At 41.2% G+C, this 21,334-nt stretch overlaps 2 protein-coding genes across 2 annotated transcripts; both read right to left on the bottom strand.

Annotated features, from left to right (window-relative positions):
• Positions 1 to 14,670: 14,670 nt before the first annotated feature.
• LOC132797809 (uncharacterized) lies at positions 14,671 to 17,131 on the bottom strand. Its single transcript, XM_060809583.1, has 5 exons — positions 17,099 to 17,131; positions 16,173 to 16,929; positions 15,497 to 15,990; positions 14,802 to 15,013; positions 14,671 to 14,755 (listed from the first exon to the last, which is right to left on the bottom strand). The coding sequence occupies exons 1-5, from the start codon at positions 17,129 to 17,131 to the stop codon at positions 14,671 to 14,673; spliced, it is 1,581 nt and encodes a 526-aa protein (XP_060665566.1).
• Positions 17,132 to 17,345: 214 nt separating this feature from the next.
• On the bottom strand, positions 17,346 to 18,573 carry LOC132797808 (uncharacterized). The gene is made up of 2 exons (XM_060809582.1): positions 18,435 to 18,573; positions 17,346 to 18,235 (listed from the first exon to the last, which is right to left on the bottom strand). The coding sequence occupies exons 1-2, from the start codon at positions 18,571 to 18,573 to the stop codon at positions 17,418 to 17,420; spliced, it is 957 nt and encodes a 318-aa protein (XP_060665565.1). The 3' UTR covers positions 17,346 to 17,417.
• Positions 18,574 to 21,334: the final 2,761 nt, after the last annotated feature.

Here is a 21,334-nt window from a genome sequence, read left to right as displayed (position 1 = left end):
TATTGTTGCCAGAAAATATGGGAGGCTATAGTAATCCCACTCTAGCTAAGGTTCTTCCGGATGTTCTTGTTGAACTCAGAGATGGCTGCACGGATCTCGTCCGTTAAAACTGTTGCCATATTAACTCGATATGTCTCCAATGAACTAGATATTAGTTGTTGAACACGGTCTTCCGATATGCCGTTTGATTCGGCCGGAACTGGTATAGCTGGATCTACTCGAGCCGCTGCTGATGTGTTCGCTCTTTGATTCACTCCAGTATTTATTCTTGGGTTTGACCTTGTATTTGGCCGATTTCTGGGCACTGCACCCGTGTTGATACTTGGATTGTTAATTCTAGCATTTTTGGAGGTTGGCTCATTGGGTTCTATTGGAACACTCGCTGACTGCGCGAGCATGCACGTCGACAGACTGGACAGGTTTCATTTTCACTCAGCCATGTTGTCAAACATTGCCGATGAAATTTTGCTTACATAAGGTTTCAGCAAATTCAGTTAGACTACTAGTGTCATTACAAATACTACAGCTCGACTGCGGATCGCGTGGTGGATTTCCCATCAAATTATCGAGACTACGTCGAACTGCCATATTTGACGCAACAAAAAAAACTTCACTCCAAAAGAAATTAACTTAACTAAAAACAGAGTTGAATCTGCGAAATATTCAAGCTACTCAATAGCTAAAATAACCTAAAAAATAACTCAAAAAGAAAAAGAAAAGTCGAACCAATGCAAACGCAGATTCGCGGAATACAAAAATAATTATTACCAACCGGTAATTTTGGGAAAAATAAACCAAAAGAAAGATAATACGATACGATACTCAATACGATAAACTCGGTAATCAATATAAATCATAAAATTTTGGGTCTTATCCTTTGTACAATTGGTGTGTCAAATTATAAATAGGATGTCGTATTCTACCAATAAAAGATATCAATTTAGTTTTTCCCTTGTACTTTATTTTATTTTCATATCTAGCATGTCGAGCTTGCTTGGCCTCACGTTCGGGCGCCATTTAATTATGTAACAAACCGATTATATACAGCCTATGATAACGTACTCTGCTTACGGGGCCGACTGTTGCTCAGGGCAAATGGGGTGGGTTTTGTTATCTATAGGAGCTGAGGTTACATTATTAAAAGAGGTAAGCAGAGTTTATCGATATCTTAAACGGCAAAAATCTGAATTGGCATACGAGCAAGCCTAAAAGTCGAAGATCACAGATGTCGTGGATCCTCTTCTATACCCTCCCGTCCTGTAAAGCCCATTATGGTCTTTACCCTTTTTATTGTTTAATTTATGACACACGCAACTATACTCAGGTGCCCGAAAGGCTTACTTTAATTCATTTTCAATAACTTCTTAACGTTAAGACTGTATAATTGGACTCATTTTCAAGGGCGGTCAATACCCTGTAACGCTTCTTAATATTTACGGTAATACAAATCTATATATATAATACTATAATGGTAAATATGGCATGTGTTAAACCCTATACTGTTGACATTATTATACTTCAATTATCGGCCAAGCCGTACTTACATACTTTTACTTTTGTATAGATGTACACAACTCACTGATGATCAGGCCTGATGATGAATGATGTGTGTGTGTTTTATGTTGTTGATGAGATGATGTATGTTTGCTGTGTGAACTTCCAAAAGAGAATTAGAATAATGTTAACAGTATTGAATAACGATTACATACCATACCATGTGCTTATAAAACTATGTATATTACAAGAATAAGAAAGCTACGTTAATTGATTCATTTTAATTTAACATTCTTGCAAATATCGATACTTTTAAATTGTACAAACTAATCAGCGGCAACAGGTTATGGCTATTAGCCGCGGAAGGTCATCATGGACGGCGACAATACTTGGGATGCTCCTATGGGGCATCACTGTTTAGAACATAGAAGCACCAACTATGCTCTATCCCTCCTCTGAACGGCACATGGGTCCCTGTTATCCGATGCTAACAATTTTGGCGCGGCCCTATGGGGCAGCACCGGTAGGAGACGTGTCGATCCTCTGCTCGACTGCTTTTGCCTTTTGAATTAGTCCAAGTTAGCCGGTGCTAACAATTTTACTGCGGCCCAATGGGGCAGCACCGGTATGAACTGAGGCGATCCTCTGCTATGGCACTAATTCGCTCGCTGAGTTGTATTCCAGTTAGCCGATGCTAACAATTTTAGTGCGGCCCAATGGGGCAGCACCGGTAGGAACAGTGGCAATCTTCTTTGCTTTTCAGCTTATGTATATGCCCACTGTAACTGCAGCAGCAGCTTTGCGCGCCGATAATGCGCAGGTGAAAATACTATATGGCGGTGGCCAAACTGTTTAAACGCTTTTAAACGTTTATAGACCCACGCCGCGCTAACTTTCAAATGCCTAAAATATTTCTTATTAGAAATATGTATGTGCCTATGTAACCTACGTACCTTATTATTATCAAACAATACTCTGGTGGATATATCCACGCAAATGGAGAAATCTTTTCCTTTGATACAATGTTCAGCTCTGGATTGCTGACATTTATATATATATAAATAGATTGTCCCAGCCAATTGATCCACGCGCCTTGGTATGGGAAACGGAAAAGGAAAATTTCTTCTTCTTCTTCTTCTAATGGGTCTTCGATATTCGAATATTGAACTTACACAGAGTTGATCTCAACTATTCGATCAATCTCTGTAATTTATTTGTGTGAATGGTAATTTACTGTCAAGGGCTGCTAACTCGACTAAGTGACATGTAATATGCGATTAATCGATATTAGTCAGCTGGATATGTTTACATATCGTGAAATGGCCAGAATTTGCAAATGCAAATTTAAAATTTAATTTGCACCCTCACAGAATGTGATCCTCATTACTCACATTGCTAATAGGAACGAATCTACCCGAGTCTCGCCTAGTTGCAGCACCAACTGATTGGCGTGTATTTTGGTTGTTTCTATTGGTCGACCTAGTTACTGGACGATTTCTTGGAATAGCTCCGGCGGGATTATTACTCGCACCTCGAGGTCTACCCAATGTGGTTCGTGAATTGGCACCTGCCATACGTGACAAATTCTCGGCACTATGTGTAAGGATACATGGCTGCCTACAATTTGGACAAGTGGTATTACCATTTAACCACTCTGACAAACAAGAACTATGAAATTTATCTTTATACCGTGTTTCGGCATAAGCTGTTTCAGAATTGTCGTCGTTGCAAATAGTGCAGAGAATGGATTCTTGGGCCACGTTGCTTAACGAAACTAAATCCTCTGTACTACGCATAACTGCCATAATGAAATTTGTTTTCTATACAATTTTAAATTCGGAAAATAATATTCAACAATATTATTATATAACAACAACAATAAAATAATATTCAACAATATTATTTAAATTCAGAAAATAATATTCAACAAAATTATTTATTCTCTCTCAAAAATCTTTTAATTGGGACTTATCCTTTTATTACTTGTTGCATAAAAACAAATATATATATCCTGCAATACTTCTTAGTAAATGAACTGAATCTATAAACTTCTTTGATTAGTTGATGAAGGAAAAGAGGAACTTGTCGAAATAATCCAACAAGAGCAATCTCAATTTTCTCACTCATTCAAACAGAATATAAAACTTACTGATAATTGAAATCTATCACTTGGTTTAGATCAACCTGAGGTTAATTCTAACATTCCAGAGTGATAAGATGACAAGTCGAATAAGCTTTAGAGACTACTAACTATGGTTAGTATTATATTGGCCAACTTGATTGATTATTGGTTAGGCTCCACGAAAATTAGCAGACTACCTACACTTCCGAATAATCAAACAGCTGACACACTGCACTACTAAAGATTTGGATGGCGGTTGAGGAAGGAAATGGGAATATGAAAAAGGTAACCGGAAGCGCGGGGATGCGATACTTTATTCATTTACATTTTACATACATTTTATTCTAACACAACTTCGGCTCAACGTTCGGGCACCATTTTATTAAATGGCGACTCCATTTAGAGCGCATTTTTGTATTACTATCTCCGGCTCCACGTTTGGGCGCCATTTTATTTATGTAAATGGCGACTCCATTTAGAACGCATTTTTTGTATTACTATCTCCGGCTCCAAGTTTGGGCGCCATTTTATTTATGTAATGAACACGTCTTGGGCGTCGTCTTCTTCGACCCGTTGAGTGGGCAGCAAACTGGAAGCATACTCTGCTTACATTGTCGACTAAAGCTCAGGAAAGTGGGGTGGGTCTTTTGCACCTAGTAAGCTACCGTGGCACACAGATAAAAGAAGGTAGACAGAGTTAAGACGGGAACAGACAGGATAGGCTATCAACCCATAGACCGGTTAAGAAGTATATGCATTCAATATATAAATATGAAGAACGAAGATGGTTATGTTCTTCTTCTTTACCCTCCCAACCTGTAAAAGCTTCTGGCTCTATGCCCTTACCCAATTTAAGCAACAACAAGCAATTGCCCATTACTTTATAATTTATTTCGACTTCATGATTATTCAAAGAGATTAATACCAAAAGAATTCAACAATACTATAATGCATGTACATAACTTCATTTTATGCATTATTTGCCTACTATATTAATTTTGCCTAGTATTTCCTAATAGGATGGGTATGAATATAAAGTAGTTGGAATAACACGTTTCTATACAAAACACATTTCTGTACAAGGAAGTGGTAATTAGGGTCACATGTCATTAATGTCAATTTAGGGATAATAAAGATGCAATTTAATTAGGGTAACCTATTGAAATGTCAAGTGTGAGGTAATAAAGATGCAATTTAATTAGGGTTAGCTATGGAAATGACAAGTGTGGGGTAATAAAGATGCAATTTAATTAGGGTTAGCTGTGGAAATGACAAGGGTGGGATTTGTGTGACGATTCGTACGCGACCCGAGACGGGGCGATGAAAGGATCGGGATCGGGGTCGGGGGCGTTTCGTTACACAAATCCTTCGGAGTCGGGGTCGGGGTCGAGGTCGCTTGTCCCGAGACGCCCTCGGGTCGGGGTCGAGATCGCTTGTCCCGACACGCCCTCGAGGTCGGGGTCGCAATCGGTCTCGCACTCGGGGTCGCAATCGAAACGATTCGTAGATCGAGGACGAAACGTGCAACGAACATGTGCTACGATACGCTATCGAGGTCGAGACGAGACGGTGAGGGATCGGGGTCGGTGTCGCAATCGAAACGATTCGTAGATCGAGAGCGAAAACGTATGACGAACACGTGCTACGATACGCTCTCGAGATCGAGACGAGATGGTGAGGGATCGGGGTCGGGGTCGCAATCGAAAACGATTCGTAGATCGAGGGCGAAACGTCCAACGAACACGTGCTACGATACGCTCGAGGTCGTGTGTATCGAGACGAGACGGTGGGGGTCGGGGTCGCAGTCGAAAACGATTCGTAGATCGAGGGCGAAAACGTCTAACGAACAGGTGCTACGATACGCTCGAGGTCGTGTGTCCCGAGACGAGACGGTGAGGGGTCGGGGTCGCAGTCGAAAACGATTTGTAGATCGAAGGCGCCTTGCACGCTAGCTAGCATCGCTAGCTGTAAAACGATCGTAGGCGCCATGCTATCTGTAAAACGAACGAAGGTGTGGCGCCCACTTGTCTCGTCAATTCGAATGTATTCGAAATCGGAGCGGAGGAAGGACGATGTGATGAACGTTAAAAGGATGGGAACGTGATGTAATTCAGACGAGAGTACAACACCATTTCCAAGACACTTGAAGATAAAATAGAAAATCTAAAAGAAAAGCCGAATATTATAAGCAAGATGCAATGAGGGTAGCACACCATGAATACCCATAGATATTCGTCCACTATTCAATTTTATTCGGTTTTCATCCAAAACCTAAAATCCTTAAAATCACTTCTAGTTTGTGACTCGAAGATACACATCGGCTCCGCGATTCTACAAAGTTAACAATATTTAAAAATTGTTAAGTGAATAATTGTGTAGTGAAAAATTGCTTAAACATTTAATATTAACAATAAAACCCTCGTCGAAACAAATTATAATTGTGGAGTGAAAATTGTTAATAACTTTCAAAATCAAGTTTGTTTTAAACAAATTGTAAAATTCGAAAATTATTATTAAACAACATTGTAAAAATCAATTTTACAATACATAATCAAATACTTTAAAAACAATACTACAAATAAAATAAACTTTATTTCATTCAACTATCAAAAAAAAAAAACAAACAGAAACATCAACATGAATCCCGAGAATATCAACAACTTCAACTACACCACCAAGACCATCAATGGGGAGTATTGCTATTCCTGCCAGCATTACCTACCTGCAGGTATGCAATGGCATTTCCACGCTCGCACCGAGATACATAAATATAACTCTATCCGTCCGGTGGACGGAAGAATCAAGCAGATTGTGAATGGGTACAAGGGACGTATTCTCCAATACATGTTTGAGAATGAGGGAGCGGATGTAAGGATGCCTATTGAATTCCTAAGTGAGGCTGGATTAGCACTGATCCCACACTTGGAATGCGTGATGACTACCCACCTATCATCCAAATGCAATTTTGAGTTGTTTGCTGAGTACATGCTAATAAAAGAGTATGATATTCAACAAGAAATAAAATCGTTCCAGAGCACAATGTCTCAGGTTACGACTGGATCCGACTTCACCCGCTTCTTTGAATCGCATAAAAATGTGATAGACGCAAAAATGGGTGAGTTTCAGGAAAAGGATAGTGGATGGACCTTGACACGAATTATTAGGCTGTAGCTTAATGTTTACAAATGTGATCCGACAAAAGGATCTAATCATTTTGAGCTTCCGCTTAAATTAAAAATAGAAAGGCAGTTGTTAATGTACATAACAAAGATGCCTTCTGTTTTAAGTGGGCAATTATATCGGCCCTCAAACCAATAAGTAGATCATACCATTGTAATAGTTATGGTGTTGAGATTACGTCCCCAATAATTGAGGTGAATAACATAAAGATTGACTTCAATGGATTAGCATTCCCGATGGAAATTCGAAAAATAAAAGAGTTCACTCAACGAAACCCTCGGGTATGATGAGGAATCTGACAAAATCATTGGACCACTTTACTGCGATGGAGTGGAAATGAGAATCCACATTAATTTATTATTCGTCGACGGACCAACGGCGGGTATTCATGGACATTATGTGTGGATTAAAAATATTTCATCGTAAGTACATTTATTAAATTTGAAAATATCACAATCACCTTACAATTTCAATTTTCATTCACAGTCTACTTGCCAAACAACTGGGTAAACATCGAGTTAAGCGTTGGTTCTGTAATCAATGTTTACAATACTCAACGAGTGAGGAGAGGGCGGCTCAACATACATTGAGATGTAGTCGGGTGGTTACCGAGGGACCAAGGAAGGATCAGAAGATTACCTTTAAAACCATCACCGTCAGTTGGAGGTTCCGTTCGTCGTGTATGCAGACTTTGAATGTATATTGGAACCAGTATCATTAGATGTAAGTGTAAACACGAAAATTATTAATAAGCATGTGCCAGTAGCATTTGCATACTACATAAAGTGTGCATTTGACTCTGGCTTAGATAAGTTTGTTTCGAAGACAGGAGGTGATGTCGCTCGCACTTTCATTAAAAATTTAACGTCAGATTTGTCCGATTTGTATGAGAACCACATGAAAATAGTGGTTCCAATGCACATGAGTCATAATGAGTTAGATAATTTTAGGAAAGCGACCATTTGCCACATATGTAAGGGTATTTTAAATAATGATAGAGTGAAAGATCACTGTCATTTTACAGGTAGATATAGAGGTGCAGCCCATAATTCCTGTAATCTTAATTACAAGACGGGTGATTTTATCCCCGTATTCTTTCACAATTTCTCCAAATACGATTCTCATTTGTTTGTTAAAGATCTTGGAGAAATTGAGGGGAAATAAAAGTTATTCCTTTGAATAAGGAATTGTATATTTCAATTTCTAAATATCTCCCTCTAAGGAAAAATACGCTAGAAATCAGGTTTTTGGATACTATCAGATTCATGCCCTCTAGTCTAGACACGCTCGCGGGGAATTTGAGTGAGGAGAATTTCAATGTGCTGAAATCACAGTACAAAAACAAGTCAGATTTTGAACTACTTCGCAGGAAAGGAGTTTTCCCATACGAATATTTAGATTCTGTTGAAAAACTAGATGAAACTTCTTTCCCACCAAGATCCAAGTTCTATAGTAATTTAACAGAGTCAGAATGTTCAGAAGAGGATTATGCTCATGCCATCCAAGTATGGTATAATTTTAATTGTCGTTCATTGAAGGAATACTTAGACTTGTATTTGAAAACTGATGTTTTATTGTTAACAGACGTTTTCCAAAATTTTACGGCAATTTGTTCTTCAATTTACAATCTTGACCCAGCGCATTATTACACTACACCAGGATTGTCGTGGGATGCTATGTTAAAACCACAGAGATTGAACTCGAGTTACTCACTGATATTGATATGATTACATATTTTAAGAGTGGAATTCGGGGTGGGTTGGTGCAATGTAGTCATAGACATACAAAAGCAAACCACAAATACTTAAAAATTTCGATCCTACTAAAGAATCGGAATTTTTAATGTATGTGGATGCAAACAATTTGTATGGATGGGCTATGTCTGAACCACTACCTTACGGTGAGTTCAAATGGTTAGACACGAATCAGATTAAGAGTTTTAATCTAGAAAATATTCATGAAAATAGTGAGTATGGATATATTCTAGAGGTTGATCTAGATTACCCTTACTCAGTCCATGATGAACATAATGATCTACCATTCTGTCCTGATAACAAGCTACCATCAAGCAGTTGTAAAACTCCAAAGTTAATAGCCGATCTCGCTGAAAAGAAGAATTATATTGTTGATGCGAGCGCATTGCTAAGTGAGAGGCACACCTCCGCTCCGCCGACCGAAAAGCACTCAAAGCTTTTTCGCTCACTAGCAATGCGCTCAGTGCGTAAGAATGCACTCAAGCTCCAGTGCTCTCAGCTTCTCTCTCCCACAACTCACCACCGCTGAGCCGCGCTCAGCATAGATCAACGAAATGCCGTCGGCATTTCTCTAAAGGGCAGTTCTAATTTTCGCCTCTTTCGCTACGGTATAATTACCCCCAATTGTGCGTTTTCAACAACCCGAAAAGTTTGCAATAAATACATATTTGTTATAAGAAAAACCGCGAGTGTTTTTATTTCGGAAAAGGAAAAACTCTTGGAACTTTTCAGCGCCCCCACGAACATATATCATATACTATAAGACTTTAAAACAGTGTATGAGACATGGCTTGGAATTAAAAAATTCACTCCATCCTTCAATTTAGGCAGAAAGCCTGGCTCAAGAAATATATTGATAAATTATTAAACAATGCTGTTTATGGAAAACCATGGAAAACAGTGAAAAAGGGTGGATGTACGGATAATAACGGAGTGGGAGTATCCAATTGAAAATAGGAAGTCAGGACGACCCAAATTATGTGCCAGGGATTTAATATCAAAATCTAATTTTCATAGTGCATCAAGGTTCAGTGAAACTATGTATGCAATTCAAATGAAGAGGTTACACAACATTTGTGATAAACCAATTTATTTAGGATTTGTAGTGTTGGAGATGTCAAAATACAAAATGTATGACTTCCATTACGACTACATGAAACCTAAGTTTGGGAAAGCACTCAAATTAAATTATATGGATACGGATTCATTTATTTACAGCATAAAACAAATGATTTTTATGCAGATATTCGGGATGATGTGGAGTTAAAGTTTGACACGTCCGAATATCCACATGAATCGGCCGAGTTGTATAAGTTTAAGAAATGTAATAAGAAACGATTAGGTTTCTTTAAGGATGAGTTGCATGGTAAACCAATGACTGAGTTTGTTGGTTTACGCTCAAAAATGTATGCGTACACTTATGAAAATTTCGATAACTCTGGTGAAATATGCATCAAAAAATAAGGGGTAAAGGCATGTTGTTTGATGGGCATTTCATTATCAAATTATTCAAATACTTTGTATACAGGAAAGCAAGAACGTTCTAGTATGCAGATGTTTCGGTCTAGAGGGCATGAAATCACTACAGTCGAAGTAACAAAAACTACATTAGATAGTCAGGATGATAAGCGAATAATAGAAGAAGATAAGATTTCAACTATAGCAAGAGCACATTATTTAGTAATACCCTTTGAAATTGAGAGTTCCATATCAATTTTAGAAGCGGAGTCAAGAGTTTGGCACAGCCATATGATTGCGTTAGAGAACTCACACAGTAATCAAACTAGTGTGAACAAAATAAATAATCTTAAAAGAAAGTTGGATAATAATGAAAGTGCGATCAACATTTACGAAGGACAATTAGTATTACATTTCATGTTAATGGATGGGTTGAAAAAAGAAAACTAGATGTTTAGAATAATAAAACAATACTTTATTGAAAATTAAAATGTATAAATTAAAAAATAAAAATGTTTAAAATTAAGTGTACATATTAGTAAATTAAGAAAAATAAAAAATTATAAATAACTTGAAGATAAAATAAAAAGAATAAATACAAAACACAAAAATGTTTACAATCTTATAATATTACAAAATTTCATTCTTATGAATCCAGCTGTCTTCAGTTTTGGGAAACCCAACCAGCGCACTAGAGCTCTATTGCTTTTCTTTTTAACACTTTTTCAACCAGATAAGTGTTAGGAAAACTTGTTTTTTCAGTTCCTCTTTGTAGAAACCACCTTGAATTGGATTCCCATTGAAGTCTTGTAGTAAGTATTTTGTTGGATAAGTATTTTGTACTTTTGCTTATTTTAAAAATTTCAGTTGTCCAATTAGGAGTATAGCCTTTTTCAAATACGTGTTTGTATTTGCTGATGCGTACATAATCACCCATTTTCAATTTGCTACCCGCAAACATTTTAATGTTGTTGTAGACAGTTTTCAAAATATGTTTCTCATTTTTAGTGTTTACATTAACGGGTGGCATTCGTATAGTTCTATGATGTATATTATTGTAAACGGAAATTAGTGATTTGAATATTTCAACCCACTTGTATGTCCCATTGAAACTGAATTCACGCCACATTAGGTCTTTTAATGATCTATTAAATCGTTCAACAATTCAGGCCTTTAGACTACTAAATGTTGAATAGTGGTTGATTCTATATCGTTTCATTAATATCTTAAATTGGGTGTTAAAGAACTCTTTTCCATCGTCTGTTTGAAGATTTTTGGGGAATCCTCTCCCTGATTGAAATATTTTCTCCATGGCCTCAGCAACGTCTTTTGCATTTTTAGACTTTATTGCTTCCCCCATCCAAATTTTGAGAATGTGTCTATCACTGTTAGCATGTAGCGATACCCATTGTTTGAGTGTGCATACTTCCCCATTTCAACCAAGTCAGCTTGCCATAATTCGTTTATCCCTTTTGTTATGACTCTACGTCTAAGAAAATGCTTACGTGAAGGAGCATGTATTACATTAATTATTCCCCGTCTAGACATATTTATTACTTTCGAATATGAGAGCGTATAATTTTATCAAGAATATCTGATGTAGTTTTCTCAGTCTTGATTATTCGCTGATCAACTGTAGTCAATTTATCGGATAATAATCTCTCATTCCTTTCTTGATGACTTGAAATCATTGATGTTAGAAAATTTCTCAAATCGTTTACAACTTGGTCCACATATTCTTTTATCGCCAAGTCGGCATTCTCAATTGGTAAGCGACCATTTTTAAACGTCTTCCTTGAATATTATAACTTCCATCATTATCAATGGAGAGTCCTGGTATTTTCTCACGTCGTTTTAAATGAATAGAGATCTGCTTATCATTTACATAACGTCCAAACTTGTCAACAGACATGATGATTATAAGCTCATTTCAATATTATCAATCAATTATATATGAATTTAGTGTATAATTTGAGCCTCTCTCAATTCTTCAATTATTGACGTAATTTCATTAGTATGATTCGTATTTCCAGCTGTTTGAGAGGCAATTAAGAGTTGTAATCGTTCAACCAACTCATTTGGATCGTCCCAATATACATAATTGGGTTTATTCGACGCGAGTGACATGAAACCACTCCCAGAAACAATTGATTTTGAGAATTTAGGTGTAGACTCAGCAGTACGTGATTTTGTTAAGAGTGGTTTAATAATTTTTGTATATTTCTTTGCCCTTGTTCCTCTGATCTGTCTATCGGAATTAAAATTTCTGCGGTGCACATTAGTTATCAATAAAATTTCATTATATATTTCTAGATCATTTGAATTATAATTTTGAGGTAGGCGGTGGAATATTAATAAATATAATCCACTTGTAAGACGCCAGTTTTTCCATCATCCAATTCAATTTTTTGTGAGTCACATTAATGTGTGAATTCCCCAACATTAATTGTCCACTTGCATTTTTGTATGGACCATATGTCTTATCCAAAAGATCTTCCCGTGCCAGGTCACTGATATTCAAATTTTTGAGTTGTCTTCATGTTGGATTGATTGACTCGTTATCGAAGGCGTTGAATGTATAGCTGTTTCATTTGATAACACGTTCGATGAATGAGAGGGCTCTTGACTCGTTAACGGCAATGATGAATGGGGTGAGTCTTGAACCGGTAATGGAAGCGAAGTGTGGGGGATATTTGTTTCATAAACTTAGTTGATGAATAAGGAGAACCTTCTTTCGCTAACGATTTCGAGGTATGAGGTAAGCCTTCAAACGATGTGTCGTCTATAGCTGGTTGAGAATAGAATTGATCATCATCATGAGCATTAACACTATCCATTCCCCAATTCAATGCCTTCTCAATATCATATTTAGGTTTTGAGAATTGACTCTTAGCACTGTGAAATGTGAGTTTCCTTTTCTTGTTAGGTGGTGTGTTTCTCTCTCGGTCGATTGGAGAGTAGTTTTGCATAGTTTTTTTTCCAGTCTCAACATTATTAAACTCTGATGGTATCAATGTCTGAAATTTTTGTTATCATTCACAAGTTCATGTAGTGGCTCAGTTATAGGTTTAAATGTTTCCTCCAGACCAATACTGTTCTAACTTTTGAGTTGTTTAAGATCAGAAAATTTTTTTAGATCATTTCGGCTTTTAGTTAATTGAGTTAAAACTTTTGATTCATTTTCTTTCAAATTTATCTCATTCAACTGTTAGTGGATTAATGATTATTTCAGTCTTGTGGTCATTAGTGTACTGTGATCTATTTTACGAAACATAACCATATATAAGCAATAAACAGATACATTAGCATGTTTTTATGAAGAGAGTTGGTTGTACAGATCAGCTATCAGACTGTTAAATAGACCAGCTAGTTATTCTTTTAAACAGACCAGGTTGTACAGATCAGGTACCTGGTTGTATCGACCAGGTAACTGTTCTTTTAAACAGACCTGGTTGTAGAGATCAGATAGTTGGTTGTATCGAACAGCTAGCTGTTCTTTTAAACAGACCTGGTTATACAGATCAGGTACTCGGTTCTGGTAACGGACCTGTTTCTGTTAACAGATCTGTTACAATTTCCCATATCCCCATCTAAAATTATGAAATTAAATTTTCAATTACATTTAGAACTAATAAAGCTGGAAAAGAAAGCTGAAAAAGAAGGCTGAAATTCCCCAAATTTACCAGTCCCCATTTAAAAAATTTTGTTATTTTATTTTGTTAATATAATTTATTGTTTTGCATATATTTTATTACATTTTCAATTTGAATACAATTTCTCCATCATCCTGTTTTGTTATGGTATAATTACCAGTATTTAATTCTTTAATGTGTACAGATTGAACTTCATCATAACATTTCGGGAGATAAATTAAATAGTTTTCCAATGTTAATTTTAGCGAATTGCTATTAAATTTACTAGGAACCTTAGACGCTTCATATATTCTGAATTCCGTATTCCTTGGTAGAGAGCGGAAAGGGAGCTTCTGTTTCTTCTTGATTGCATTCAAATATTTCACTGTTGATTCAATCTCCATGTCATTGGCGAGGAATTGAATGTCCTCAGCAAGAGGAGAAATAAGAGGAAGATTAACTTCGGTGAAGTCAATCTCCTCTCCGTTGCTAGCCTCAAACGATGGATTCATCATGATTATTTGGTGTCTTTTGTGTGTGTGTGTGTGTGTGTGTGTGTGTGTGTGTGTGTGTGTGTGTGTGTGTGTGTGTGTGTGTGTGTGTGTGTGTGTGTGTGTGTGTGTGTGTGTGTGTGTGTGTGTGTGTGTGTGTGTGTTTTTTTTTTTATATTTTATTCAAACAGTTGTCCATTATATATAATACATATATATAGTTGTGTGTTTTTAAATTTAGACTAAGTATGGTATTGTGCCATTCTACTGTCCCCTGGGACTACCAATAAAGTATTACTTCAGGAGAGAGTAGAGCCTTAACGGCTCGCATCAGAGTTACGCACTTTTCTTGGCGTCTGAGCTCCTTCATGACAGTGCTTGCCATTTTTTCCACCGCATCCCAATTATCGGCGTTTGCCAACATTAGTGGCACCATCCTATCTGGAGATAGGGACTCGCCCAACACCTCTTCGGCTTCTTTCTTTCCCTTTCAAACCTGGGGCAGGCGAAGATGATGTGTCTCGCGTCTTCCGTGACGCCTACTCCACACCTTGGGCATGATGGATCGTCAGCGTGCCCAAAGCGATGAAGATATGCTCGGAAACACCCGTGTCCACTAAGGAACTGCGTCAGATAGAAGTTTGTTTGGCCGTGTCTTCTATCTACCCACGCTTCGACCGATGGAATCAGTTTCCATGTCCATCTTCCCTTGGGAGCTTCGGTCCACCGTTGTTGCCACTCGATCAGCATGATCTGACGGCTTGTGAGGTGATTTCCTGTGCAGTATTTTCTGCTGATCTCGGTGACCAGCAGATCGAACGGAGTGATGCCCGCTATCACGTGCGCTGCTTCCCAGAGACTGTGCGAAACGCACTGGCAACTCTAATAGCGCAGAGTCTGTAGAGTGCTCCCACTTCTTTAATGAATGTCTTTTAGTCGTAGCCGCAGCCCATATGGGTGCTGCGTACGTTGTGATCGACCTCACCACTCCAGTCAGTAGGCGTCTCCGTAGTTGCTTCGGTCCTCTGGTGTTAGGCATTATGCGAGCAAGCGCAATACACGCCACTGAGGCTTTTTGGCCTATGTAGCTCAAGTGGTCCTTAAACGAGAGCCTCCTGTCTAGCATAACTCCCAGGTACTTAAGTGCAGGCCTTGAGCAAATACTTGTGCTTCCCACAATTATGCTAGCGGTCTCCACCATTTTCCTGGAGCTTATCAGGACTGCCTCCGTTTTGTGCTCGGCTAGGCTAAGGCCTGCGTCTGCTAGCCATCTCTCCGCCGTTTTATTGCTGTATTAGCGCTGTTTTCAACTTCGTGCTTATGCTTGGCGACTGCCACGATCGCGATGTCATCAGCGAAGCCTACAATCTTAACCCCTTCCGGCAGATCAAGTCTCAGTATTCCGTCGTACATTAAGTTCCACAGCGTCGGACCAAGAACTGAGCCTTGTGGAACCCCTCCAGTAACTACTTGGTTGACGCTTCCGTGGTTGGTCCGATAGCGTAGTGACCTTCCTTCGAGGTAACTGCCTATTATGCGGACGATGTGCGGCTCAATGTTCCTTTGGATCAGGCATTGCATGATTCTCCCCCAGTTGGCGGAGTTAAAAGCGTTCTTGACATCTAGAGTGACCACTAGGCAATACTGTTTGGTACCCCAGAGCCACCGCTTACCCTCTATTGCTGTGGCTGCTATGTGTGAGACCACCTGTACCGCTTGTTGTGTGGAGTGTGCCTTTCTGAAACCAAATTGATATGGTGAAAGACCCCATTTGATGTCAACCTCGGCTTCCAGTCGCGTGCAAATAACGCGTTCGAGTACCTTGCCTACGATGTCCAGCAGACAGATTGGCCGGTAAGCTGAAGGGTCATCCGGTGGTTTGCCTCCTTTTGGAATAAGGACCAGGTCCTGTTTTTTCCATCGAATGGGAAATCTCCCCTCCCTGAAGCACGAGTTGAACACCGTACTGAAATATGCCGGTTTCAGCTCCATTGCTCTTTGACAATGGCACTCGGGATGCCATCTGGTCCAGGGGATTTACCAGGTTTTATCCTGTGCGCTGCTGCTAAGACCTCTCTATCCGAGACTTCGTCAAACTGAATCCTGTTCCAGTCAGCAAGTCCTGCAACCTCATTGTTGTCGTTTCGGGCTGGTTGCTGTGGGAACAGATGAGACACTATTTTCCTCAAGAGTTCTGGGCACTTCGGGCTTGGCGATGAGAAGGCATTCAACTTCCTCATCGTAATCTTGTAGGCCGATCCCCAAGGGTCCTGTTCGGCTTGGTCACACAGCTCCAGGAAGAGTCGGTTCTTGCTTGCTTTAATTAGACCTTTCAGTGTTCGCCTTTTTGTCTTTAGCTCGAGCAATAGCGAAGACGCGTCTGGATTTCCGCGTTTGAGGGCTCTCTGAAGAGATCTTCGTGCCTGACAGCATTCTCTCCGAGCCACTGCAATTTCGTTAGTCCACCAGTACACCGGCTGATGCTTTGCTCCGTTCCCGACCTTCTTCATTGAGGCATTGCATGCTCGTGTCAACTGAGACATGATCTGCTTGGTCATGTCAGTCGCCGTGCCGCTAAGTTGCAACCCTTGCATCATATGCTCGAACATGTCGATGTCAAGAGTGTTCTCTCGGTACCTGGTTACTCTCGGAACTGCCGCAACTTCGGGTCGTTTCCTTATATCAGTAATGATGGCTTGGTGATCGCTGTAGGTGAAGTCCCTACAGACCTTCCAGGAGGCTCTTGGAGCCAGGCTACTGCTAAGAAAGGTCAGGTCGATAATGGATCCTGCGTTCCTCTGCTAAATGTGTGCTCACCGCCCCTACTTAAAAGGACAACGTCCAAAGCCGCAAATGCCTCTAAAACCGCACGTCCTCTCTGGTTTGTGACTAAGCTGCCCCACTCCGTTGCCCAAGCATTGAAGTCACCCCAATGAGGCATGGGCATTTATCTCTGGCATCCATTACCAGCTTGTCCAAAATGGACAGATAGTCCTCCATGATAAGCGATGGGGCAAGGTAGCAACTATAAACGTATAGTGTATCTATCTTTTGCCCTGACAAACCCTGACTCCATCTTGGTTTCCATCAGCTGTAGCGGGCGCTGCCCGCAGATCCACACTACTGCCTTGCGCAACTTGTCTCCAGCCCACGTATTGGGAGATTTTTATGCGGTATGGTTCGCTCAGAATGGCAACATCGACTTTTTTTTCCCTTACAGTCTGCAGCAGTAGATCCTGTGCTGCTTCACAGTGGTTTAAATTTAGTTGATAAATCCGAACCATTGCTAATTTGACCGTGAACGCGCCTTGCTCTGGTACGGGCACCGTATGCTGGTAGTCGTGTGCGCCGAATCTTCTTCCCCTTTCCTGCTACACAGTATGCATTTCGGCTTTTTCGAGCATGTTTTGGCCTGGTGGCCTGCCTCTCCGTAATTGTAGCAATTTCCCGAACAATCTGCTTCCGCTGTACACCTGCTTTGTATATGTCCGAATTCCATACACCTGTAGCAGCGTATTGGCTGTATCTTACGCCTTATACGACACGTATTCCATCCTACACGCAGTTTGCCTGCCTTTAGTAGCTTCGCCGCTGAGTCGACTGGGATTCTTAGACTAGCTGTCTGCCTGCTTCCATACGATCTGCGAATCGTTATAATGCTGGATTGATTCACCCCGATCTCGCCAAATTGGGTGATTATGGCTTCCAACAGTTCCTCTCCAGAAGTCACTTCGTCCAAGTCTTTTACTTCGATTGAAGTCATTTTCGTCAGCGATCTGACATCTATTGATGGGCCCAGGAACTCCTTTATTGCCTCCTGGAATACTTTCGTGTTGGGGTCCGAAGGCTTTGATAGTTCAAAGAGCAGCTCTCCTTTCAGCGTCTTTCGGATACCCCTAACATGCTGACCCAGCTCTTTCAATTTTGGCTCTGATTTGACTGAGCGCAGTATATCAGCGTACGATGTATTCGCAGGTGCGCTCACAATCACTGCGTCAGGCTTTGCCGATTCTAGCCTTGCGTTTCTGGTGTGCTTCTCGTGTCTATTCTTCTTTCGCACCGTTTTCCAAGTGTTACCTTGCTCTGTTTCAGCAGCCGCCCATCCTTACTGCTGAATGTGTTTCGACACCGTCGTTTTGGGGATTAACCTGTGTCGCTATCCTGGGATTGGTTTTAAGCGGAGCCTTAGATTTCTTTGACCTTGGTGGTGGAGAAAGGAGTTCGCCTCGGTCACTTCTAGTTCTCTTGCCTTCTCTAGGCGAGTCTACGGTTCCTTCGCTTGCTGTTTGGTGTTTCGACGCACCTATAGCTTGAAGATTCGGCATTGTCTGATTGAGGGTTGCAGTTGAGAGCATCTCCTCATCCGCCGCCGTGTAAAGGCCCATTATGCTGTCAATGAGGTCTCTCATAGGCATATGTATGGTCCGACGACCCTCTAGCATCTTGCTCAAATCCCTTATTTTCTGTCCCAAGAGATAGAAGCTCGACCGCTTCTCGAGTGGACCATCTTCTGTTAAGGCTGTTCGTGTCAGCGCTGCTACATCAGTAGTTATAGCTGGACTACGGCTATATAATTGGGCTCCTGGTGTAGCCAACTTTGGAGATCTAGCTATCTTGCTGCTTTTATGAATGGATCAATAGTAGGCTCTGAGCTATATCCTCCCTCCTCAAGTTTCTCCTTTGATTTGCTGCTTGTCGCTGAAACTGCAACGGTAGCCAAGTTTGCCACCACCGAAGCATTGCGGTCGCTGGATGACGACGACCGGGGCCCGCTTGCACACCCTCGCAGTCGCCGGTACTGGGGATCCGACTCCCTGCACCGTAAGGTTGGTTCCTTTAGGACCTTCCATATTGATTATTATATTCTGGGAATCACCCATAGCATTTGTTTAAGGTCTCACTGCCAGACCATGATCGCCTTCTCGCTTTTGCTGGCCCTTGGACGGGTGTTCAGAGGGCTACCGGGCGTTACCTGACCCTAGTGGTCGGCGGTAGCGAGCTACTTGTCGAGCTACGATTGAATCGATCTGGCCCCTACCAAGTTAGAGGCAGTCAGAGTCTTTCCGCTGTGAGGCGCCAATCGGTCACGACCAACACTGTTTTGTTCACCCTTTAGTCGCCTCGTACGACAAGCGGGTATACTGTGGAGGAATTCTATTGCCCGCCATCCACGCGGGTGGTGTGTGTGTGTGTGTGTGTGTGTGTGTGTGTGTGTGTGTGTGTGTGTGTGTGTGTGTGTGTGTGTGTGTGTGTGTGTGTGTGTGTGTGTGTGTGTGTGTGTGTGTGTGTTTTTTTTATTACTCAATCTATATATTTTATTCAAACAGTTGTCCATTATATATAATACATATATATAGTTGTGTGTTTTTTAAATTTAGACTAAGTATGGTATTGCGCCATTCTACTGTCCCCTGGGACTACCAATAAAGTATTACTTCAGGAGGGAGTAGAGCCTTAACGGCTCGCATCAGAGTTACGCACTTTTTCTTGGCGTCTGAGCTCCTTCATGACAGTGCTTGCCATTTTTTCCACCGCATCCCAATTATCGGCGTTTGCCAACATTAGTGGCACCATCCTATCTGGAGATAGGGACTCGCCCAACACCTCTTCGGCTTCTCTTCTTTCCCTTTCAAACCTGGGGCAGGCGAAGATGATGTGTCCCGCGTCTTCCGTGACGCCTACTCCACACCATGGGCATGATGGATCGTCAGCGTGCCCAAAGCGATGAAGATATGCTCGGAAACACCCGTGTCCACTAAGGAACTGCGTCAGATAGAAGTTTGTTTGGCCGTGTCTTCTATCTACCCGCGCTTCCACCGATGGAATCAGTTTCCATGTCCATCTTCCCTTGGGAGCTTCGGTCCACCGTTGTTGCCACTCGATCAGCATGATCTGACGGCTTGTGAGGTGATTTCCTGTGCAGTATTTTCTGCTGATCTCGGTGACCAGCAGATCGAACGGAGTGATGCCCGCTATCACGTGCGCTGCTTCCCAGAGACTGTGCGAAACGCACTGGCAACTCTAATAGCGCAGAGTCTGTAGAGTGCTCCCACTTCTTTAATGAATGTCTTTTTAGTCGTAGCCGCAGCCCATATGGGTGCTGCGTACGTTGTGATCGACCTCACCACTCCAGTCAGTAGGCGTCTCCGTAGTTGCTTCGGTCCTCTGGTGTTAGGCATTATGCGAGCAAGCGCGATACACGCCACTGAGGCTTTTTGGCCTATGTAGCTCAAGTGGTCCTTAAACGAGAGCCTCCTGTCTAGCATAACTCCCAGGTACTTAAGTGCAGGCCTTGAGCAAATACTTGTGCTTCCCACAATTATGCTAGCGGTCTCCACCATTTTCCTGGAGCTTATCAGGACTGCCTCCGTTTTGTGCTCGGCTAGGCTAAGGCCTGCGTCTGCTAGCCATCTCTCCGCCGTTTTTATTGCTGTATTAGCGCTGTTTTCAACTTCGTGCTTATGCTTGGCGACTGCCACGATCGCGATGTCATCAGCGAAGCCTACAATCTTAACCCCTTCCGGCAGATCAAGTCTCAGTATTCCGTCGTACATTAAGTTCCACAGCGTCGGACCAAGAACTGAGCCTTGTGGAACCCTCCAGTAACTACTTGGTTGACGCTTGCGTGGTTGGTCCGATAGCGTAGTGACCTTCCTTCGAGGTAACTGCCTATTATGCGGACGATGTGCGGCTCAATGTTCCTTTGGATCAGGCATTGCATGATTCTCCCCCAGTTGGCGGAGTTAAAAGCGTTCTTGACATCTAGAGTGACCACTAGGCAATACGGCTTGGTACCCCAGAGCCACCGCTTACCCTCTATTGCTGTGGCTGCTATGTGTGAGACCACCTGTACCGCTTGTTGTGTGGAGTGTGCCTTTCTGAAACCAAATTGATATGGTGAAAGACCCCTTTGATGTCAACCTCGGCTTCCAGTCGCGTGCAAATAACGCGTTCGAGTACCTTGCCTACGATGTCCAGCAGACAGATTGGCCGGTAGGCTGAAGGGTCATCCGGTGGTTTGCCTCCTTTTGGAATAAGGACCAGGTCCTGTTTTTCCATCGAATGGAAAATCTCCCTCCCTGAAGCACGAGTTGAACACCGTACTGAAATATGCCGGTTTCAGCTCCATTGCTCTTTGACAATGGCACTCGGGATGCCATCTGGTCCAGGGTTTATCCCGTGCGCTGCTGCTAAGACCTCTCT

The sequence above is a fragment of the Drosophila nasuta genome, unplaced genomic scaffold, assembly GCF_023558535.2.
Source record: "Drosophila nasuta strain 15112-1781.00 unplaced genomic scaffold, ASM2355853v1 ctg22_pilon, whole genome shotgun sequence".
Classification (NCBI taxonomy): domain Eukaryota; kingdom Metazoa; phylum Arthropoda; class Insecta; order Diptera; family Drosophilidae; genus Drosophila; species Drosophila nasuta.
This window is presented reverse-complemented; position numbering and strand designations above follow the sequence as displayed.